Source organism: Pistacia vera, unplaced genomic scaffold, assembly GCF_008641045.1.
Source record: "Pistacia vera cultivar Batoury unplaced genomic scaffold, PisVer_v2 Contig961, whole genome shotgun sequence".
In the NCBI taxonomy this organism is placed as follows: domain Eukaryota; kingdom Viridiplantae; phylum Streptophyta; class Magnoliopsida; order Sapindales; family Anacardiaceae; genus Pistacia; species Pistacia vera.
This window is the reverse complement of record NW_022196847.1, coordinates 74,515-94,139: the sequence shown is the minus strand read 5'-3', so window position 1 is coordinate 94,139 and position 19,625 is coordinate 74,515. Positions and strand designations below refer to the sequence as shown.

The following is a 19,625-nucleotide window of genomic DNA, read 5'->3' as shown; positions in this document are numbered from 1 at the left end:
AAAAAGTCTGTAAACTGACCAAATTAGGTTCGACACTTCAACAGCCATTACAAAGTGAGCCTCTGCATGAACAAAGTCTGTCTAAACCAGAAACAACATACCGTCACCCCGAGGCTGTGCACCCTCCAGACTGTCCGATCCAAAATCTCTGAAACCCACTTAATCATTGACCACTTAACTACTACTTAATTAAGAGTCATTTGACTGGTGCCCATTTTATAAATTTTAATTTATCACATCAAACTTCCCAACCGCCATAAACGTATGGCTTCATAAATATAATGTTGTCTTATATCAACCTCTCTTCGCCTTCATTCACTGTATATATACCCTTATAAGGCAATCTCCCATCACAACACCACAACCTCTCCCTTTGTAAACCATTCCAGTTAAGCCTTCAAAATGGGTAGCCTCGATTCAAACGTGGCCGAGTCTTGCCAATTCAAGCCTTTAAATCCTGAAGAGTTCAGAAAGCAAGCACATGAAATGGTTGATTTCATTGCTGATTACTACCAAAACATTGAATCATTTCCAGTTCTCAGCCAAGTCCAACCAGGCTACCTCCGGGAACGCCTACCCAAAACTGCACCATACCGACCCGAGTCCTTTGAAACCATAATTAAAGACATTCAAAAAGACATAATCCCCGGTATGACTCATTGGTTAAGCCCAAACTTCTTTGCATTTTTTCCTGCTACCGTAAGCACGGCAGCTTTTCTTGGAGAAATGCTGTGTACTGGCTTTAACTCCGTTGGTTTCAACTGGATTGCCTCTCCAGCTGCAACTGAGCTTGAGATGGTTGTCATGGATTGGCTTGCTAATATGCTCAAACTTCCAAAATCCTTTATGTTTTCAGGCACTGGTGGTGGTGTTATTCAAAACACTACCAGTGAATCCATTCTTGTTACTCTCGTTGCCGCCAGAGATAAAGCTCTTGATGTTATTGGCATAAATAACACGTGTAAACTTGTTGTTTATTGCTCCGATCAGACTCATTCTACGTTCACAAAAGTCTGTAAATTAGCCGGTATATATCCTAGTAACATTAGGTTAATACCCACCACCATAGATACGGATTTTTCTTTCTCTCCTCTACTTCTTCGTAAAGTTGTGGAAGCTGACATGGCAGCGGGGTTGGTCCCACTTTACTTATGTGCAACAGTGGGGACAACGTCAACCGCAGCCATTGATCCCATTGAACCGCTTGCTGAGGTGGCAAAAGAATTCGGCATTTGGTTCCACGTCGACGCTGCTTACGGTGGTAGTGCATGTATTTGTCCCGAGTTTAGACACTACTTCAATGGTATCGAACAAATTGACTCACTCAGTTTGAGTCCTCATAAATGGCTTCTCAGTTACTTGGATTGTTGTTGCTTGTGGGTCAAAAATCCAAGTGGACTTACCAAAGCATTAAGCACCAACCCGGAGTATTTGAGAAACAAACAAAGCGAATCGGATTTGGTTGTGGATTATAAGGATTGGCAGGTGGGTACGGGTCGAAAATTCAAGTCGCTCCGGTTATGGATGATTCTACGTACCTCTGGTCTGGTTAACCTCCAAAGCCACATCCGCTCTGATGTTCGCATGGCCAAAATGTTTGAGGTGCTCGTAAAATCGGATCCCCGATTCGAGATCGTAGTGCCTAGACAGTTTGCACTGGTATGTCTTCGGCTAAACCCATGTTCTGAGGTTGGGTCGGGTTATATAGAGATGTTGAACCGTAAACTACTTGAATGGGTGAACTCGACGGGGCGGATTTATATGACCCACACCATAGTCGGTGGACTATATCTGCTGAGGTTTGCAGTGGGAGCCACATTTACTGAAGATCGCCACGTGGTTCCCGCGTGGAAGTTGATAAAGGAAGGAGCCGATGCATTGCTCAAAGTCAAGGATTGATGCATGATTTCAACTGAATTTGATGTGAAGGGGCACTACACCGTTGGAGACTTGAGTATTGATAGTGTTGGATAAGCATTCATCCGTTAAGTAATAATCTATTGGACGCAATTTGGCTATTCGGTAAATTTGTGCATGTTATCTAGCATTGAATAAAAATGCATGTATGTTTCGTAACGATTTTATGTCATCTTCTTGTACATTTGCTGAAGACAACACTCGGTGGCTTATTATATAAATGATATTTTGCCAGTTGGATGTAAATAAGATGACATAATACAGTATATCTGACTTAGAGCGTCCTTAAGCAAATGAACGGTCCTAGGCCCATGAGCGACTGGTCCCAAATAGACCGATCCTTTGGGACTAGTCCCAAATGGGACGAGTCGCTCATGGGCCTAGGACTGTTTGGGACCAGTCGCTCATGGGCCTGGGACCGGTCCCAGGCCCATGAGCAATATTAGGACCCGGACCAGTCCTTAGGATTGGTCTTATGGGCCTGAATAATTTCTTTCCCCTCTCCCCCTCCCTCGCGATCTTTTTTTTATATTTTAGGGGCAAAATAAAATTTTATAGGGGGTTGTTAGTATTTTTCAGGGGTAGATTAGTAAGTTTTTAAAAATTTAATTAATTTTAAAAATAATAAAAAAATTAATAGTTAATTTTAATTTTTAACATAAATTCACATTTCACATATTCACGCTTCACAAATAAACAATTAAATAATTTTTTAATTAAATTATTCATTTTCATTGTCAACAAAATTTACATCATTCAAATCTGTATTCCTAAAGAGTTCGAGTAGTTCGGGATCTTCAAGGTGCTGTTGTAGTCTTCTTTTTGCATGAGTCCAATCCCGTAAACACGTTATCACTTCAATCATCTCATCAGTTAAAGAATATCTTCTGTCTTCAACAATCCGACTAATGGTGGAAAAGCAACCCGCCCGGCCCGCCACTTTGTTGGAATTGGCTGGCCCAGCCCAACCCACCAACCCTAACTCGGCAAGTTATGCTGCGGGCCAGGCCGGGTTAACCCTATTTTTTTAATTTTATTTTTTCTTTTATTTTCTTTTGTTTTGTGTAATTGTTTTTAGTTAACTTTTCAAATATCAATAATTCAATTAAATTAATTTTTTTTTTTGTTAACAACTTAACATTTCAAATATTAATTCAATTTTAATACAATAAAATTGTAATATAAGAAAAATTGGATTTATTCATTTATCAAGTTACAATTTCCAAAACAACTAATTTGGGGGTTGACTAGGACCTCCCTCATTCGTATCATCTATATTACAAAATTGAAATAATTATATTAAAGTATCGTCGACAACCTCGTATTGATCTTGATGGCGCGACCGTTCCCAATCTTGAAGACATGTGAAGACTTCAATCATTTTTTATGAAAGTTTAGTCCTCCTTTCATTTAAAATTCTTCCACTTGCACTAAATGTTTGTTCGGATGAGACAGTTGAGATAGGAATAGCGAAAACATCCAAGGCAAGTCTTGATAATACAGGAAAAATACATTTTCTGGTTTTCCAATATTCTAAGACATCAAAGTTGGCTATTTGTTGTGGATCTGCTGGTAACATTTCGGGGGTTCCCAAATATTTTTAAAGCACATTACTCTGTGACTGCATGGAAGACAGTATATTCGTTGACGTTGTTGGTGCTTCTGAAGAGGAGGCTGTGCTTCGGGTTCGGGTCCTCTTCGACCTATTAAATGCACTCCAGGTGTAGAAGCTTTCACTTGTTTCTTCTGATGCAACTTCCCTGGGTATTTCACGTCTTTGCGAGTTCCCATACCTATTTTCATATTGGAAATATACCTCTGCAAGACAATCTCTTACCTCTCCTAGTTGATTGGTATATGCTTCGTTTTGTAAATTTTTAGATAATGTGTCTAAACCATTTTCTAAACCTGCTACTTTAATTCTAGGATCAAATATAGCATATAAACAATAAAGAAAATGAATGAGTTTCCAATATTTAAAAAAAAAAAATTTCCATTGCCTTTATTGGTTCCTTTAAAATTTCATTGTTTTTGTTTTTTGTAAATAACTCTGAAATTTTTATAATTGTATGTATTACCAATAGACTAGTAGGATAATACACACCAGAAAGTTATACAGTGGATTGGTAAAAAATTTTAAGAAAAGAATGAAACATTTTAGCTATATGCCAATCGTTTTCTACCAAATAATGAAGACCTCTATTATTTGCTACAAAATAACTAATTAAATTTGCATAAGGTAAACATGAATCAAGCATTAAATAAGTACTATTCCATCTAACATGCATGTCTAATGCAAAAGTTCTAGGAGACATATTTAATTTTATACAAACATCTTAAAATTCAGCATTTCTTTTATTACTACCAGTAATCCAAGCTAAACAATCTCTAATTCTATCAATATTTTTTTTAATTGTTTTCATACCACTTTTCACAATTAAATTAATAATGTGACATGCACAACGTTGGTGAAAAAACTTCAAATTGTTATAAAAAGGATAATTAATTTTAAAAAAATTTATAGCTGCACTATTAGCACTTGCATTATCTAAAATTAAACTTATCATTTTATTAATAACATCATAATTTTCTAAAACTTCAACAATTTTATTATAAATTTGTTGACCACTATGATCCACATTCATTAATCTAAATCCCAATAAAGATTTATTTAATCTATATTCATTATCAAAATAATGACTAGTCACACAAAAATAATCTTGTTTAGTTTTACCACTCAAAATATCGATAGTTAGAGTCACACTAACATGACAACTATGTATTTTATTTTTTAATTCTAATTTCATTTTCCCAAACAATTTTATTAAATCATTTTTAGTTGCAGTTTTAGAATAACTTTTAAATCCTGGAAAAAATGAATTTTTAATAAATCTTTTAAAATATTTATCTTTAACCATATTAATAGGTTGATCAGTTACAGCAATATATAAAACTAATTGTTCCCTATATACATCAGAATTATAACGCCAAGTAGTACTCATATTAGTTATTTGAGTTTGATTGGTTTCCTATTTCCATGTTGAGCAGTATGTTTATTAGTATGCCTTTTTAAAGTACTAGTACCATTACCTGAATCAGCTTTATAAATATTTCCACAATACTTGCATCTTGCTTTCTTCACTTGAACTCCATTTTCTGTCTCGTAAAATTTATCGAAATTCACCCAAACATTTGATGTGTGTTTGTCGTCGGTTTCGATAGCAGTTGATGAACCCGCTTCTGCTTGAGATAAAGTTGGACGAGGACGACGATTATGAGGATGATTTCTAGAACCACCAGGAGCTGTAGCAGCATGGGGAGGAATCGGGGGCATATTTTGATGTGTATCGGATTCTGAGACTGGGAAAGTGAGACTATTTGAATCTGCTGCATTTATGTTAGTAAATTCAGCAGGACTAGGATAGTAGTTTCCTTCATCATCGAAATTGATGGGAGAGAAATATCTATCCATTGTAGTTAAAAAAAAAAAAATTGATATAGAAGAAATAAAAAATTAAAGAAGAAGAATTGGAAATAAAAAATTAAAGAAGGAGAATTGGAATATGGAAATATGAATTGAAAATTGCAAAAACTAATAAAAATTAAAATGAGAGCAAATTGATAACAAAGAGAATAATTGAGAGATTTCAATAGAGATTAGAGATTAGAGACTAGAGAAAATGAGAAAATGTGAAAATTTGGAATGTGAGAAAATATGAGAGTTTAGAGCCAATTTATAGAAAAAAATGAGAAAAGAAAATAACGAAAAAGCCCCTCCAAATGCTATAAAACGACTATATTTCAAGGGTAAAAGTAGTATTTGAAAAAAAAAATTAATTTTGTTTTTTATTTTTTTTCGGCCAACCCGTCGGATTGGCGGGTTCTTTAAAAAAAAACCCGACCCACCCGAAGGTTGCATGTGGGTCGGGTTCAACCTAGCCCACCTACTAGATGGTCCGGGTTGAACCCTTTTTAATGTGAAACGGGTTAGGATTGACTCACCTCACCCGGCCCATTTGTTCCACCTCTATTTAGAAGCATCATATATTATTATTTAAAGAACAATGCTACAGTTATTAAAAAATATATACCGAATTCATGCATCAACAAACATAACACTATCTTTTAAAAAAAAAAATTTATAATTAATCACCGATCATGATGATGTCACGTTTATCAATGCGTAAATTCAATATCCCTTTTTTGTTAACTGTATCACTTTTCTTATTTAAATCCCAATTCAACTAAGTTATCAATATGCTTATGATTCCCTAATATGAAATTTTCCAAATGACTTTCATGCTTATATTGACACTGCCGTCAAAACTCGAAACTATTGCCTATTCTAATTTTGGTAGGATCATTAAGAAGTAAAGCCAAGTTAGAAACTGGTAAATATTTTTTTCCAAAATTTGGTAAAAAGTTTAAGTGTAGAAGTTCATCATAAACTAGTTCAACTACTCTAGCAAATCTACAAGGACTCAAATCCCTTACTGAAGTTTCACTACATTCTTCAAAGTTGCAGCTTCGAGCTGCTCAAATACTGGGGAGTAATTATGCCGACGAATTATCATGACGAGGATGAACGTATTAGCGGCCAGAAACACCAAGCTTGCGAGCCAGAGTTTTAAGAAGACGTTTTTGCCCTTAAATTCCAGCAAATAACCCCACAGCAACCAGTGAGTTTGAGCCCCCATCCACACAAGAATGCAAATGAAGCCTTCCCACTTAAGTTTCATTTTGGTCCACGGCAGTATCAGGGGCAGTAAGCAAAAGAACCAAACAAAGTATTGCGCCGTTATCACCTGTTAAAGATAATAAATTGAGCACCTATGTCAAAATTATCGAAACATAAGCATGTAAAAATATAAAGAAGACATGGTTCCAACGTGTAAGTAAAGATAGTATGTTATCACCTAAGAGGCAAATACCCATATGGCTCCCTTTCCAATGTGTTATGAATAAAAATTATATGTTAAGGTTGCATAAAAATGCATTTATTGATTAACGAACCTTATTGAAGGCTACAAATGCCACCGTCTGCAGAAAAAAGCAAAATGGGAGATCTTGACCAAATCTGAAAATGAGAACCATCTGTACTACAAATTGAGGCAAAAAGGAGATGAGCTTTTCCACCACCGAGAACTCACATTCATGTTGGAGATAAATGTGATAAAAATAAATTGAAAAATTGTGTCTTGGATCAGTACGAGTAAGATGGTATAGCAGCGCCTCATGTAAGAACTCCCATCTATAAAAATAGAAGAATAGTGCAGTACAAGATAGGAAGACAGCCCCTGACACCAGAGCAAAAACTATTCTCTCTTTTGCAAATATAGTTTTCACTGGTGTCCATAAGCCATATTGATCTGCCATTTTACTATAACTTTGAGCATTTTTGTCTTGCCTAAGCCTCCAATTTAGGAGTTTCGGCTTAAAACCCGATTGGAAGAAGAGTGGATCAAGAACCAGGATAACTGGAAGTGCATAAATTATAGGATAAATTCTGAAGTGGACAACAAGTCCATACCAAAATGCAGCTTGTAAAACATTACCTGTAAACCAGAAATAGCGAGACATTAATCAGCATCACAATAATCTTCTGATTAATGTTTGAGAACTTCATTATGAAAGAATCAAGCTACTCATGTGCATAAACCAAAAGAGGTTGTATCACACGATTCACACCCAATCAGAGAATTGACAATAAACAGTACAAGGTCATAAAATCAAAGAAATAAATCAGGTAAAGGAGAAGCTTTCATACTCCAGCAGCACTTTACAAATGAATATACATTTCATATTTGAAATGAAGAAAGTTCTCTATTTCTTTTTTTTTTTTTTTTTTCCAGAGAAAATGGGAGGGGGCTGCAGAGTAATTGGGTAGTCTTAAATGCACAAGTGGGGGAACCACCGTAAGGTTTAGCCATTGAAAGCACATAGTACCCTATCAGCAGCTTTTGGCAGTCTGGTGTTAACATAATATTCTCCCAAGTTTGTTAGGGAACCTTTTTAAGAACTCAAAAGTGAAGTTTTTTTGCAATATTTGTGTCAAGTTTTAGATGGTAAGTTGAAACTATAAAACCCACTTCAACAACTCAAAGCATGAGAGCAGACAAAATGCTAACATAGAAAGGCTAAGCATTTTGGACTTATAAAGCTTTACCAAATCCCAAATTAAGGTTCTTCCCTCTTTTTTTCCATCACAAAGGAATAAACCTCCTAAAAGCAACATCTGCAGTCTGCAACTGTGGCTACAACTCTCCATCACCAAGCACTCCCTAATAGATCATCTGTATCTAATGTGAACCACAAAGCATCCTTCTGTGAACAAGAACAATCTAAACCTACCATATTTGGTTTGGTTTAGCTGAATAACGATCTAATTGAAAACAAAGCACTTCAAATAAACAACTAATAGTTTTACCTAAAATTTTCGATATTTATTCAACGGTAACATCATTTCAAACATCACTTGGGTGAAAGCAATAAGGGAAAGTAGCAGAGAATAAGATTCCAGAATTCAGACTTGATTGACTGGATCTCATAGAAAAATTTCTGTCTTACAGGACTTCTTGGCAGAATCCAAAATGGTAGTGGAAAGTTCCATGATGAGCATTATTATGGTACGCACTCTGCATGGTTGAAGACAACAACATGTGTTCATTTCCAATCTTCTAACCTTACTCATATCCAACCTATCTTGGTGGGATTGGAATTAGATCACATGATCTCTTGTACAACTACAAGAGGCCTACAAGTTAAACTAGATATACCCACAAACTGAGTTTTGTTTTTTTCAAACGAAGCTTTCCATGTCCTTTTCTTGATCTTTGAAAAGCCTTTCTCCCTGGATTTCCTTCTTTCTCAATATCTATTATGTATTTCAATAGTCACACTGAATTAAACTGTTCAAAAACACAGACAAATTAAGTCATTTCGGGATGTAAGGGCAAGTTGAGAACTAAATAACATATAACACTTCTATCTGTGTATTCACCAAACAATTAAGAACAAATATGTGCATAACTAACAATTAATACTAGCATGCTTTCTCCTTGATAATTTCAATTTTGCAGTTTCAGAACTAATAATTCAGCCCTGAAAGTTTTCATTCCTATATTTTCGCTTTTATCAAACAAACCCAACTGATATTACCAGTGAATAACCACTAAGCAGTTGATATCTCACATCTATAATACACTATAAGATGATTTAGCCACTAATTTCCTGAAAAGTTGTTTGAGCAGTTAAACAAGACTACACATTAAAGGTCAGAATTTCCCTCAAAGACACTTCAAAGAGTATGTCCCCAATGTCGATGTCTTATAGCTTGCAAACACATTTTCCAGGCATCAACAACCCACAGTTGAGACATCAATATGAGGGCATTAAACTTGTCAACATACTAAGAACTCAAAAATAAAATAAAAAACACCAAGAAAGCATAGCAACTCTATCCATTTCAAAAGTTTTAAAAAAAAAAAAAAAAATGAAAGTAGAAATATACCTTTCATAAGACAGATAATGATCCACAAAATCATGGCACAAACAATGGGCTCACAGTTCCCACGAGTTCCAATGGTGAAGGTAAATGGATTGAAGAGCCATACCATTACAGAATACTTGCAAAGATCCTCAGGTACCTTCCGAAGCTTCAATATGGAATGGATAAAATAACCCACAAGTAAATCTGTTATGGAATGCACAGATAACTTTCCTTAGGCAATATTTGAAAACACGAGCACACTCAAAAGAATCAAAACAAGCAAGGATACTGGACAGAATATATCACTAATTTTCGTAATTAAGCTTGTTCCAAACTGATTTGGTTAACACACTATTGATATATCAACTAGTCCGTCATCTAAATTTTCATACCTATGCATTAAATTTTTCAACAAGGATTTGACAAATTCAAATACAGTAGAACCTCTCTATAATGACACTCTATATAGGAATAACTTCCATGTAATCATAAAAACTTCAGGTCTCAACTTAGGTCAGTTATAAATAAGAATAAATTTCACATTGTAATAAGTTATAATTTTTCTAAGTCCCGTCTTAAGGAACTTGCCTCTACATAGTAATAATTATATGTATATTGCAAAAAAATATTTACTATGTTACATTAAAGGTTTAAGATAAAATAAAATATTTATCTAAAATTGTTTGGGACAATTATTTATACTTTAGAGTTGTTACAACATCTTTTATCTTGCGGGTACATAACAAGCCACTAGCATGGACATCTTCTTATTGAAGCCAAAATATTTCTAGCTCTCAAGCATGTTTAGAGCTTCTTGGCACAAATTTTTTGATATTTTCGTAGTATCATCCTCAGGATTATCTCTTTCCTCTTCTTGTCTAATTCCAGTAATGATTTCTTTTTCAGTTAAAACATATACGACTTGTTGCTCATTTGGATTATTAAGAAAGACATTAATATTCATTTGATTGGTGTACTGAAGTTGTCGAATTTGATGACTCAATTTTACAATGACTCTTTGATACCCATTTCCGTATTATCCTAATGCTACTAAAACAATGAATTGAAATCTTAATACTACTAAAACATGAATTATAAAATAAGAAATCAAAACAATAATTCTTGTTACTGTACCTCTATTAAATTATAACCCCCTTATAGTAATAAATTTAGTTGGTCTCAACATTATGACTATAGAGAGGTTCTATTGTATAATTTCACTACATTAGCAAATTCATTTTTAACACCAAAGGTTATAAACTTTCCACACCTGAAGCCGAGAATAGAAATTTCCCCCAAGAGTGATGAATAATTGAATTTGGAACGAGCAAAAATGCCAGCAAAGGTGAATACCGGTATGTTGTTCTTTGGTATGGGGACTGTCCGGAAGCCACTAAGGAAGCAGCATCAGAAAAGACAAGGTAATCAACATCTGTATATCTGACCTCCATATGAGAGTCTTGCCATTCTCCATAGATAATTAAAACAACACGTAAAAGGGCCGAGAATCTGAGCAAGGAAAGGATATTTGTTGTAATCATCGCTGAAAAGGAAAAAGCATAAAACCATTTAGCTAATAAGTGATATAGAATCTTTCATATCAAACTAATTCAAGTAATATGAAAAATAAAATATAATCCCATTCCAGTTTCAGTATGTAATATTTACTATATTATCATCACTATAGATCAAACATTATTATCATGTGTCCAATCCAGGACAAAACAATTCTTAATCAGAATTTTCTGAAACTAATCAACCATGAAAAGTTGTGAAATAAATAACCCTATTTATAGCCAAATAATGTGATTTTAATTAGAAAAGAAACCCTATTTGTAGCCAAATTTTAATAAAATAGAAACCCAAAACGATCAAAACATAAATTGGAGTTCTAAGAATTCAACTGAACTTGTCCCACATCACTCCAGTCATTTCACAAACAGTAAAGCAAGCAAATAAATGAGAGACATTTACAACAAAAAAAATTCATCTTTTCTACTTTTTCTAAAACAAAAAAAAAAAAATTATTAGAAAAGAATCTATGATAAATGTAGACTCTTGATCAAGGTGATAATTAATGGTGCATTGCATCTAGTATTAGTTGTCAAATTTGGTTTTGAAAACGAATTTCATGTTTTCCCTAAACGTTTTAGCTAACAAAAAAGTTTCCCTCTGTTTTTGCATTTGTAAAATGAAAAATAGAATCCAAAAACAATATGGTATGAAGCAATTAGATTCAGGCAACTAATCTAACCGATAAATTCATATTAACATCAGTATCATCCGTGATCTTTAAGCTAAAAACAAAGGGCACTGACATTTTACTTAGGTTTCACTCATGTTCTCTTAGCTTCACCGAATTTAGATCAGAAATTGAAACCTTTCTTGAACCATAGCTTTCACCAATGAAGAAACAATTATTTAATATATATAATAAAATAAATTTTACATTAATAAGCAAGCAACCAATGTTTTAGTATTCATTACACAACACAAGCAAAACAATTATTATCAAATTAGTGACAGAAATTCAATTAAATTAATACGCAATTTACAAAGATGAAATTTTATGAAAAACTTACCAAATTGGGTGACGCAAAGACTATAGGAGACGGAGTGTAGCCGGTGAGGAAGCCGAAGACTGGCCAGCTAGGTTTTGTCTAGTATGCATCGGTTCTGTCCAGTGAAGCTATGAACGGACGGGGAGGAGGAACGTAAATCTGGGATTTTCTGGGTTGAAAAGAAAGTTGTTTGAGAAATTTGGGCAGAACCATTTCTGTCTGGCTTAGCTGCAAATTCACGCCTGAAACTTAAAATTAGGAAATTTAGGTTTAAAACCTGAAATTTAATTTTTTTTTTTTTTGGATCAGATACAAATTATATGAATACAACAACACTACCGATCCCCAAATCAAAAGTTAATCCACACACAATGTTATTAGCAATGATTTAGGCAAATCAATAGTGAATGTAATACACCAGATTTTTCTAAAAAATAAGTGAAGCTAAGTGATGTCTTTCGAGAAATAGTAGGAAAATCACAATATTTTTGTGATAATCCGTATGTTTTTGTCAGCAACCAAACAGAGGCACAATAACATACATTTTCGTGATAAGATCCAGGCAAAAAAATCACTAAATCAGACTAATTTTAACAAATTCAAAATGTTAGTTAATAAAAAAATTAAAAAAAAAAAATCAACAGCACGTCTTACAATCTCTTCAAAAACAAATTATACCTACGAATGCGTCAGCTGCCTCAGGCTAACGTCAACAACACCGGCGTGAACCGTGAAAAACCGGAAACGATTCCGTCCAGAAAAATGCGGCAGCACAAACGTCAAGCTCAAAACGAAAGTGAGAATTCAATTACATTCCCTGCGGACCCTGCACTTCTTTGGATTCCCCGTCTTCTCTGAATTTTCAATCCCTCTGGGTTGACTTTCCTTAGCGGTAGCAACGGCAAAAAGCGCCTCCGGCTCAGTAAAAGTAAGTAGTAATAAGGTGGTCCCCTTCCCTATTCGTCCGGGTCCTTCTTCCTGGTAAGCAGAGATTATGAGTGAGTTTAAGAAGGAAGAGAGTGCGCTTGAGTGAGAGACTAAGAGTCAAGCAAATGGCAAGTGACTTAGGGATCCGGTCCCGATAAAATTTAAGCCGCCAGACGTTTCAAGTTTGCATTTACAAAAATAACCCTAAAAATATTTTATAATTTTTTTTAAGTTAGAAAAACAGAATGTGACATAGTTAGGATTAATTAAATATGTGAAACGAGTTAAACTGAAAATATTTAAACATATATAGGTAATATTATAATTAACGAAAGTTTGTTTAAATTTTGCAAAATTAAAACGACCCCCTCCTTTCAAAATCGCTTAATCAAGCAATATACCCAAAAAAGAGCGACAAAACACCTTCGATTTCTTTGTGATTTCGGCCAATATTCGATCCTAAAAATTCGTTACACAAAATCATGGCTGATATTCACAAAGAGGAGGAAAACCCAACCCCACTCCAAATCCTAGGCTCCGACGGCGACAGCTCTTCAAAGGCTGTCGAAGATGACGTTCCAGTAGATCATCTGATGAGTCAAGGTGGTCTAGAGGCAGAGGAGACCACGACGGCACAAGAAAAGAGAGAAGAATCGGAAAATGGTTCTGAAGAGGAGGACAACGACGAGAATTCAAGCAAGGAGGAGGACGCCGGTGAAGAAAGGGTACGTTTTTTACTGGTGGTTTTGAATTTGATAGGTTTGTGCGAATTTGGGGGATATGTAGTTGGTTTTATTGTTATGATGGTTGTGGTGTTTTGTCGAGTAGTTGACAGGCATCGAGGGAGTGGCTTTGTTTGGGTTCTAGAGGATGGGGGAAGGCAAAGGAGGCCGTAGGGAGGTTGTTTGTGGGAGGTTGGAGGGCCGGGGATGGCAAGAGGTGGTGGAATATGGGGGTTGGAGGGCTGCCCTGCATATTGCAGGGCTGGCCACGCACAGTTGTGTCATTATGATATGAACTATTTTTTTTACAATATAGACTTAGATTTATGAGGTTGTCCCTGTCCTGGCTAAGGCCACGGGGGGATGGGGGGGGGGGGGTGGGGGGGGGGGGGTGGAAGAAGACTTCGGATGAGCGACCGCAATTTCCTAGGATGTTTCGATGGCACATCGAGAAGTGTACCCATTGGGATTACGACAAAATAGACATGGAAATTCAAGCGGCCCGAGTAAGATTAAAGGATTAATCTTTTGAATATGCATTTGCTTTTGAATGTGGCTTAAATTTGATTGATTTTTTTTTTCTTATTGCAAGGAGTCGTCTGTCCCTTCCTCACCACCACTAGGGGTGAAGCGGGAAAGGAGTATGTTACATGATTCAGAGCACTGGACGATGCAACAGATGAAGGGATATACTGCCTAATGCGGGACCTAGAAGGGGTCACGCATGTGAGTGCAGTTGCAGGGCCACTACTTGAGAATGTTGTTGACGTCGAGGATGATGAATAGCTCCAATCAGCGGGAGGGAGGAGGATGAGGAGGACGAAGAGGATGAAGACGTTTATATGCCTCCACCCAATTGGCAAATCAGTACAACAAGTACCGCTTTGTCGAGGCATCGAGGTTGGGAGAATGAGGTGGTTGACCTCATAAACAGTTTGTTTGAGAGTTTTACAATAGCCGTTTATGAGAGGTTTGAGAAGATGTAAGAGTGGATGAAAAAGGTTGAGGAGAAAGTTGATAGGGTGGAGGAGGAAGTTGGTGGGGTATTGAAAGTGGTTGAAGTGCAACCTGAGCATAAAAAGAGAGCTGAAAGAGTAAGCACGTAAATTCTCCTTACATGACAGTAACGTATGGAAAGAAGAGGAAAACGAAGAAAAAAAAATGAGAAAGTCTATGAAAGTGGAGAAGCAAAAATGGAGGAGGGTAAGGAGGAAGGCGAAGGAAGTGGGGAATTGAAAATGGAGAAGGGTGAGGTGGGACGTGAAGGAAGTGGGGAAGTGAAAATGGAGGAGGGTGAGGAGGAAGGCAAAGGAAGTGGGCAAGTGAAAACGGAGGAGTTAAAGGTCGATTTGTATAGGCCAGTAGATGAGGAAAATAAAAAACTCTTCTATGCCTATTACAATGATTCTGGAAGTGATGGGCGTGTAAAGTGCATGACTAGGGATTATTCCCATGAGTGGTTTGAAAAGATGTTGATGACAGACATACAAAGTTTAATCCTTCACAAGTGCACGAGTTGTAATCGTAGCATAGTGCACGAGTAAAGGTCGATCCCACAAAGACTGGAGATGCTCTTGCGATCCTAGTAACTATGCCTTGATGAATCAAAACAACAAGAATTGAAATAAAGAAAACATAAAAACGACATTAAAGTAAATCTAAATCTAACTATACACAAAGAATCCTAGGGCTCTAACTCCATCATAATTATCAGTCTATGTGTTCATCATCGAACTATCGTTCTCCCCACTCCATTCTAGGGTTCGTACATCATTGTTTTCAACCTAGTACTTTCATCGTTCAAACTAGCTAGTGGTGTGTAACCTAGTCTAAACAACGAAGGAACCAATTCGCATAGACACAAATCATCCATTCACAGAGCTAATCAAGATAGGCATAACATCTCTTGTTTCTAAGGTATTATCGCGGCCATTCAGAATAACCTAGTGTTTCCATCAACTAAACTAGCTAGTGACTTGTAGGCTATAGCCTAGTCTAGTAACGAAAACCCATTAAGCACAAGACGATCTTAAAGACAATAACCAATCTATACCCAGGCAGGGCTACAAATCAATCATTTTGTACCCAATCTTGTCTCATACAATCAATCAAATAACATCAAGGTTGATCAGGCCCTAATAGCTACTAAAGATTGAATTAAATTCAATGGATGAATCTAGAACATAATAGAATTGATCAAACAAATAGATTAACAATAAAACACAAGCCTTCAATTAGATTACTTCAAACCCTAGAAAACAAAATACAACATAAAGGAAAAGAAACAACATCACCTAGAACCATAAACATGAAGAACAAAGGAGGAGGAGAGGAAGATAACCTCCTCTCCTCTCCAAGCTCCACCTTTCCAAGAAGCCCCAAAAGTATTCTCTCCCTAAATGTGTATCTCAAACCTCAAAACTCCCTAGAAAGGATTAAAGTTGCCTTTATATAATGTTTAAACAAAATGGCAAACTTGTAAATACTAGTTACCGAAATTAGGGTTGGAAATGCGACATTTTTACATTCTGCACGATTTGAGCCGCTGCTCAAAGTTTTGCGTTAGGGCTCAATTAAATTGTTCCACGGCTAAGATAAATTGCATCGTGGCCCAATTGTGCGTTTGTGCCGTCGTCGAGTCTAATGATGTAATTGCACCGTGCCTCAATTTCTGTTTCGTTGTCTTCACATTGTGGCTCAGAAAAGTGCGCCGTGGCTCAAATGCTGACTTTCACTCTTTTTCCATTCGCCTTGATTTATTTGCACTCAAAGGATCTAAGATGTTCGAACACCTACCCAAGCACGAATAATCCATCTTTTTGCACTTGAATACTTGAAAACACGACAAAACCCGTGATTCTGAGAGATAACAAAACAAGTAAGGAAACGTATCCTAAATATTGCGTTGAAACTTTAATTTCTTACAATTTCACCTCCAAATCACAAAATAAATCCGCATTTCCAACAGTCAAAAGTTGATAATGAGCAGGTGGCTCGACGACTCAGTGAGTTATTTTACCTTATTTTTGCTTATGTTTTCCATGAGGTATTATAGACTTATCATGTTGTTTTTATTTGATGCAGCACATTGATGAGGTATTGACACTTATGAGGCTACGACAGAGAAGTAATGGTGATATTTTGTATCCACACTATGCCACCACTGATGTGGCCTTTGGCCAAAGGCTAGTAACTACATATGACACTTTAATGAAAAAGGCCAACGGTGGAGGTGCAACAAGGGGAGGCAAGTGGAAAAGATTGACCACAGATGAACTTGACGGTGCCCTTGATGATTTTCAATTTGATGAGAGGATGATGTAGTATGTACAGGGGGAAAGGCCCTAATATGGCAACAATTGGGCAAACGTTAAAAGAGTATACTGCATCATGAACATCAAGGATATACATTGGATAACTGTCGTTTGGGTACTAGAGGAGAGCTTGCTGCAGATCCTTGATTGCAACCCGAGTATTTGTTGAGAGAGGCAGTTGAAGACAGAGTTTTAGTTGCTGTGTATATTGTTCCCGCGGCTGTTGCGTGACAGTCGGGCATCACTTGGGTGATTAACTATTGACAGGAAAGTGGCCACTCAAGCGTCTTCCCATCCCGATAAATGACTCGAGGTAAATTTTGTATAAAACTTACATAATACAATTGTTCTATAAGTTGATTCTAATGCTAATTTCTTTCTCCTATTGTAGTGCTAATTGCAGGGCATATGTACTAAAATTGATTGAGTTTGATATGACCAACACCCTAATGGACAGGTTGAATGACGAAACAATAAGCAACTTTTGGGAGCGCTTGGCTATTGAGTGCTTCCATGGGCATATGGATCCCTTTTGACTGACCAGAACCCAATCCAAGTCATTATTGATGCTGTCATCAAAATGTATGGAAGTTTGACTTAAAGTTTTGTAGTTTTTGTGAAATGCATTTCTTATTGGGTTGTCTTGAATAACTGGATTGTCTTGAATTAAATCAACTGGTGTTGTTAGGCGTCAGGCTATTGATATTTGGGTTGTGTTATTATGTATGATTTGTGACCAAGGCCAAGGCTGGATAATGTTGGAAGGGGTGTTGTAGAAAAAGACGAAGAGGCTGCTGCTGATGCTGAAGGTGTGCTGAATAATTATGGAGGATGGGGAAGTGGTTGAAGAGAATGATGAAGAGGGAGGCTAGAGACTGCCGGTGCTGCGTTTATTTTGGGTGTATATAGGACATTTATTTGTTGTATATAATGTTGTAATTTAATATAATTGACACATTTCATATTTGTACAAAAGCAATTCAGTATTTCTTTCCCTCTTTTGAGTTTGAGTTTATTTAGTATTCTTGTTAAATGACATTAATGTGTTAATGCAATTAGGTTGTTAAATTCAGGAGAAAAGATGGAATTAATATGTGTTGGTGAATTTAGTTTGTCAAAATTCAGGAGAAAAGTTGGAAAAATAAGTGTTGCCCATGATCGCTTAGATGATTATATATATCGCTTAAGCGATCAAGAGTTTTCTAAACAGGATCGCTTAAGCGAGACACTAAATGACTTAAGTGATCGTGCATCTGGGATGATTTTGATTCTGCCTTGGACTTGATCGCTTAAGCGACCAAAGCTAAAAGTGAATAATCGTTTAAGGGAGACCATAAATTGCTTGAGTGATCATGCATCTGGGATGATCTTGAATCTGCCTTAGACTTGATCGCTTAAGCGATACTAAATCGCTTAAGCAACCAAGGCTAAAAGTGAAAAATCACTTAAACGAGACCATAAATCGCTTAAGCGGTCGTGCATCTGGGATGAGTTTGATTCTGCCTTGGACTTGATCACTTAAGCGATCCTAAATCGCTTAAGCGACCAAGGCTAAAAGTGAAGAATCGCATAAGCGATACATCAATTGCTTAAGCGATCGTGCATCTGGAATGATCTTGATTCTGCCTTGGACTTGATCGCTTAAGCGATCGTAAATTGCTTAAAGCGACCAAGGCTAAAAGTGAAGAATCGCTTAAGTGAAAAATAAATCACTTAAGCGATCGTGCATCTAGGATGATCTTGATTCTGCCTTGGACTTGATCGCTTAAGCGATCATAAATTGCTTAAAGCGACCAAGGCTAAAAGTGAAGAATCGCTTAAGTGAAAAATAAATCACTTAAGCGATCGTGCATCTAGGATGATCTTGATTCTGCCTTGGACTTGATCGCTTAAGCGATCATAAATCGCTTAAGTAATCAAGGCTAAAAGTGAAGAATCGCTTAAGCGAAAAACAAATCGCTTAAGCGATCGTGCATCTGGGATGATTTTAATTCTGCCTTGAACTTAATTGTTTAAGCGATCATAAATCGTTTAAGTGACCAAGGCTAAAAGTGAAAAATTGCCTAAGCGACACATAAATCATTTAAGCGATTGTGCATCCGGATGATCTTGATTCTGCCTCGAACTTTATTGCTTAAGCGATCAAGGATCGCTTAAAAAACCAAGTGTAAAAGCAAAGAATCGCTTAAGTGAGAATTTAAATCGCTTAAGCGATCGTTATGTGACTTGATTTTGCCTTGGACTTGATCGCTTAAGCGATCATGCATCACTTAAGTGACCAAGGGTAAAATTGAAGAGTTGCTTAAGAGATCTTAATTCTATCTTATATATGATCACTTAAGCGACTACAGCTAAATATACTGGATCGCTTAAGCGATCCTGTGTATTCGGATGATCTTTATACTGCCTTTGACAAGATCGCTAAAGCGATAACATACATCGCTTAAGCGACCAAGGCTAAATATACAAGATCGCTTAAGCGAAACCATACATCGCTTAAGCGATCAAGCCTAGTTTACTTTGGTACTTTAAAAACATTAAAATTTGTATTATATAAAATCATTCTATACTTTAATATTTCTTTTCCACGTTTATCTACACACGTAAAAAAATTAGTTTAATTAAAATATAATTTTAAAAAAATCGATTAAGTGATATAAATAATCAAATCAGTTGACAGAAGACAGATAGTGTT

The 19,625-nt window shown here is 36.2% G+C and overlaps 2 protein-coding genes across 2 annotated transcripts; one reads left to right on the top strand and one right to left on the bottom strand.

The window, feature by feature from the left end:
- The first annotated feature begins 402 nt into the window (after positions 1 to 402).
- Positions 403 to 1,899, top strand: LOC116121079 (tryptophan decarboxylase TDC1-like). The gene has a single exon (XM_031407023.1). The coding sequence runs from the start codon at positions 403 to 405 to the stop codon at positions 1,897 to 1,899; it is 1,497 nt and encodes a 498-aa protein (XP_031262883.1).
- A 4,407-nt stretch (positions 1,900 to 6,306) lies between these two features.
- Positions 6,307 to 10,947, bottom strand: LOC116121080 (GPI mannosyltransferase 1-like). The gene is made up of 4 exons (XM_031407024.1): positions 10,677 to 10,947; positions 9,428 to 9,610; positions 6,931 to 7,472; positions 6,307 to 6,722 (listed from the first exon to the last, which is right to left on the bottom strand). The coding sequence occupies exons 1-4, from the start codon at positions 10,945 to 10,947 to the stop codon at positions 6,408 to 6,410; spliced, it is 1,311 nt and encodes a 436-aa protein (XP_031262884.1). The 3' UTR covers positions 6,307 to 6,407.
- Between the last annotated feature and the right edge of the window lie 8,678 nt (positions 10,948 to 19,625).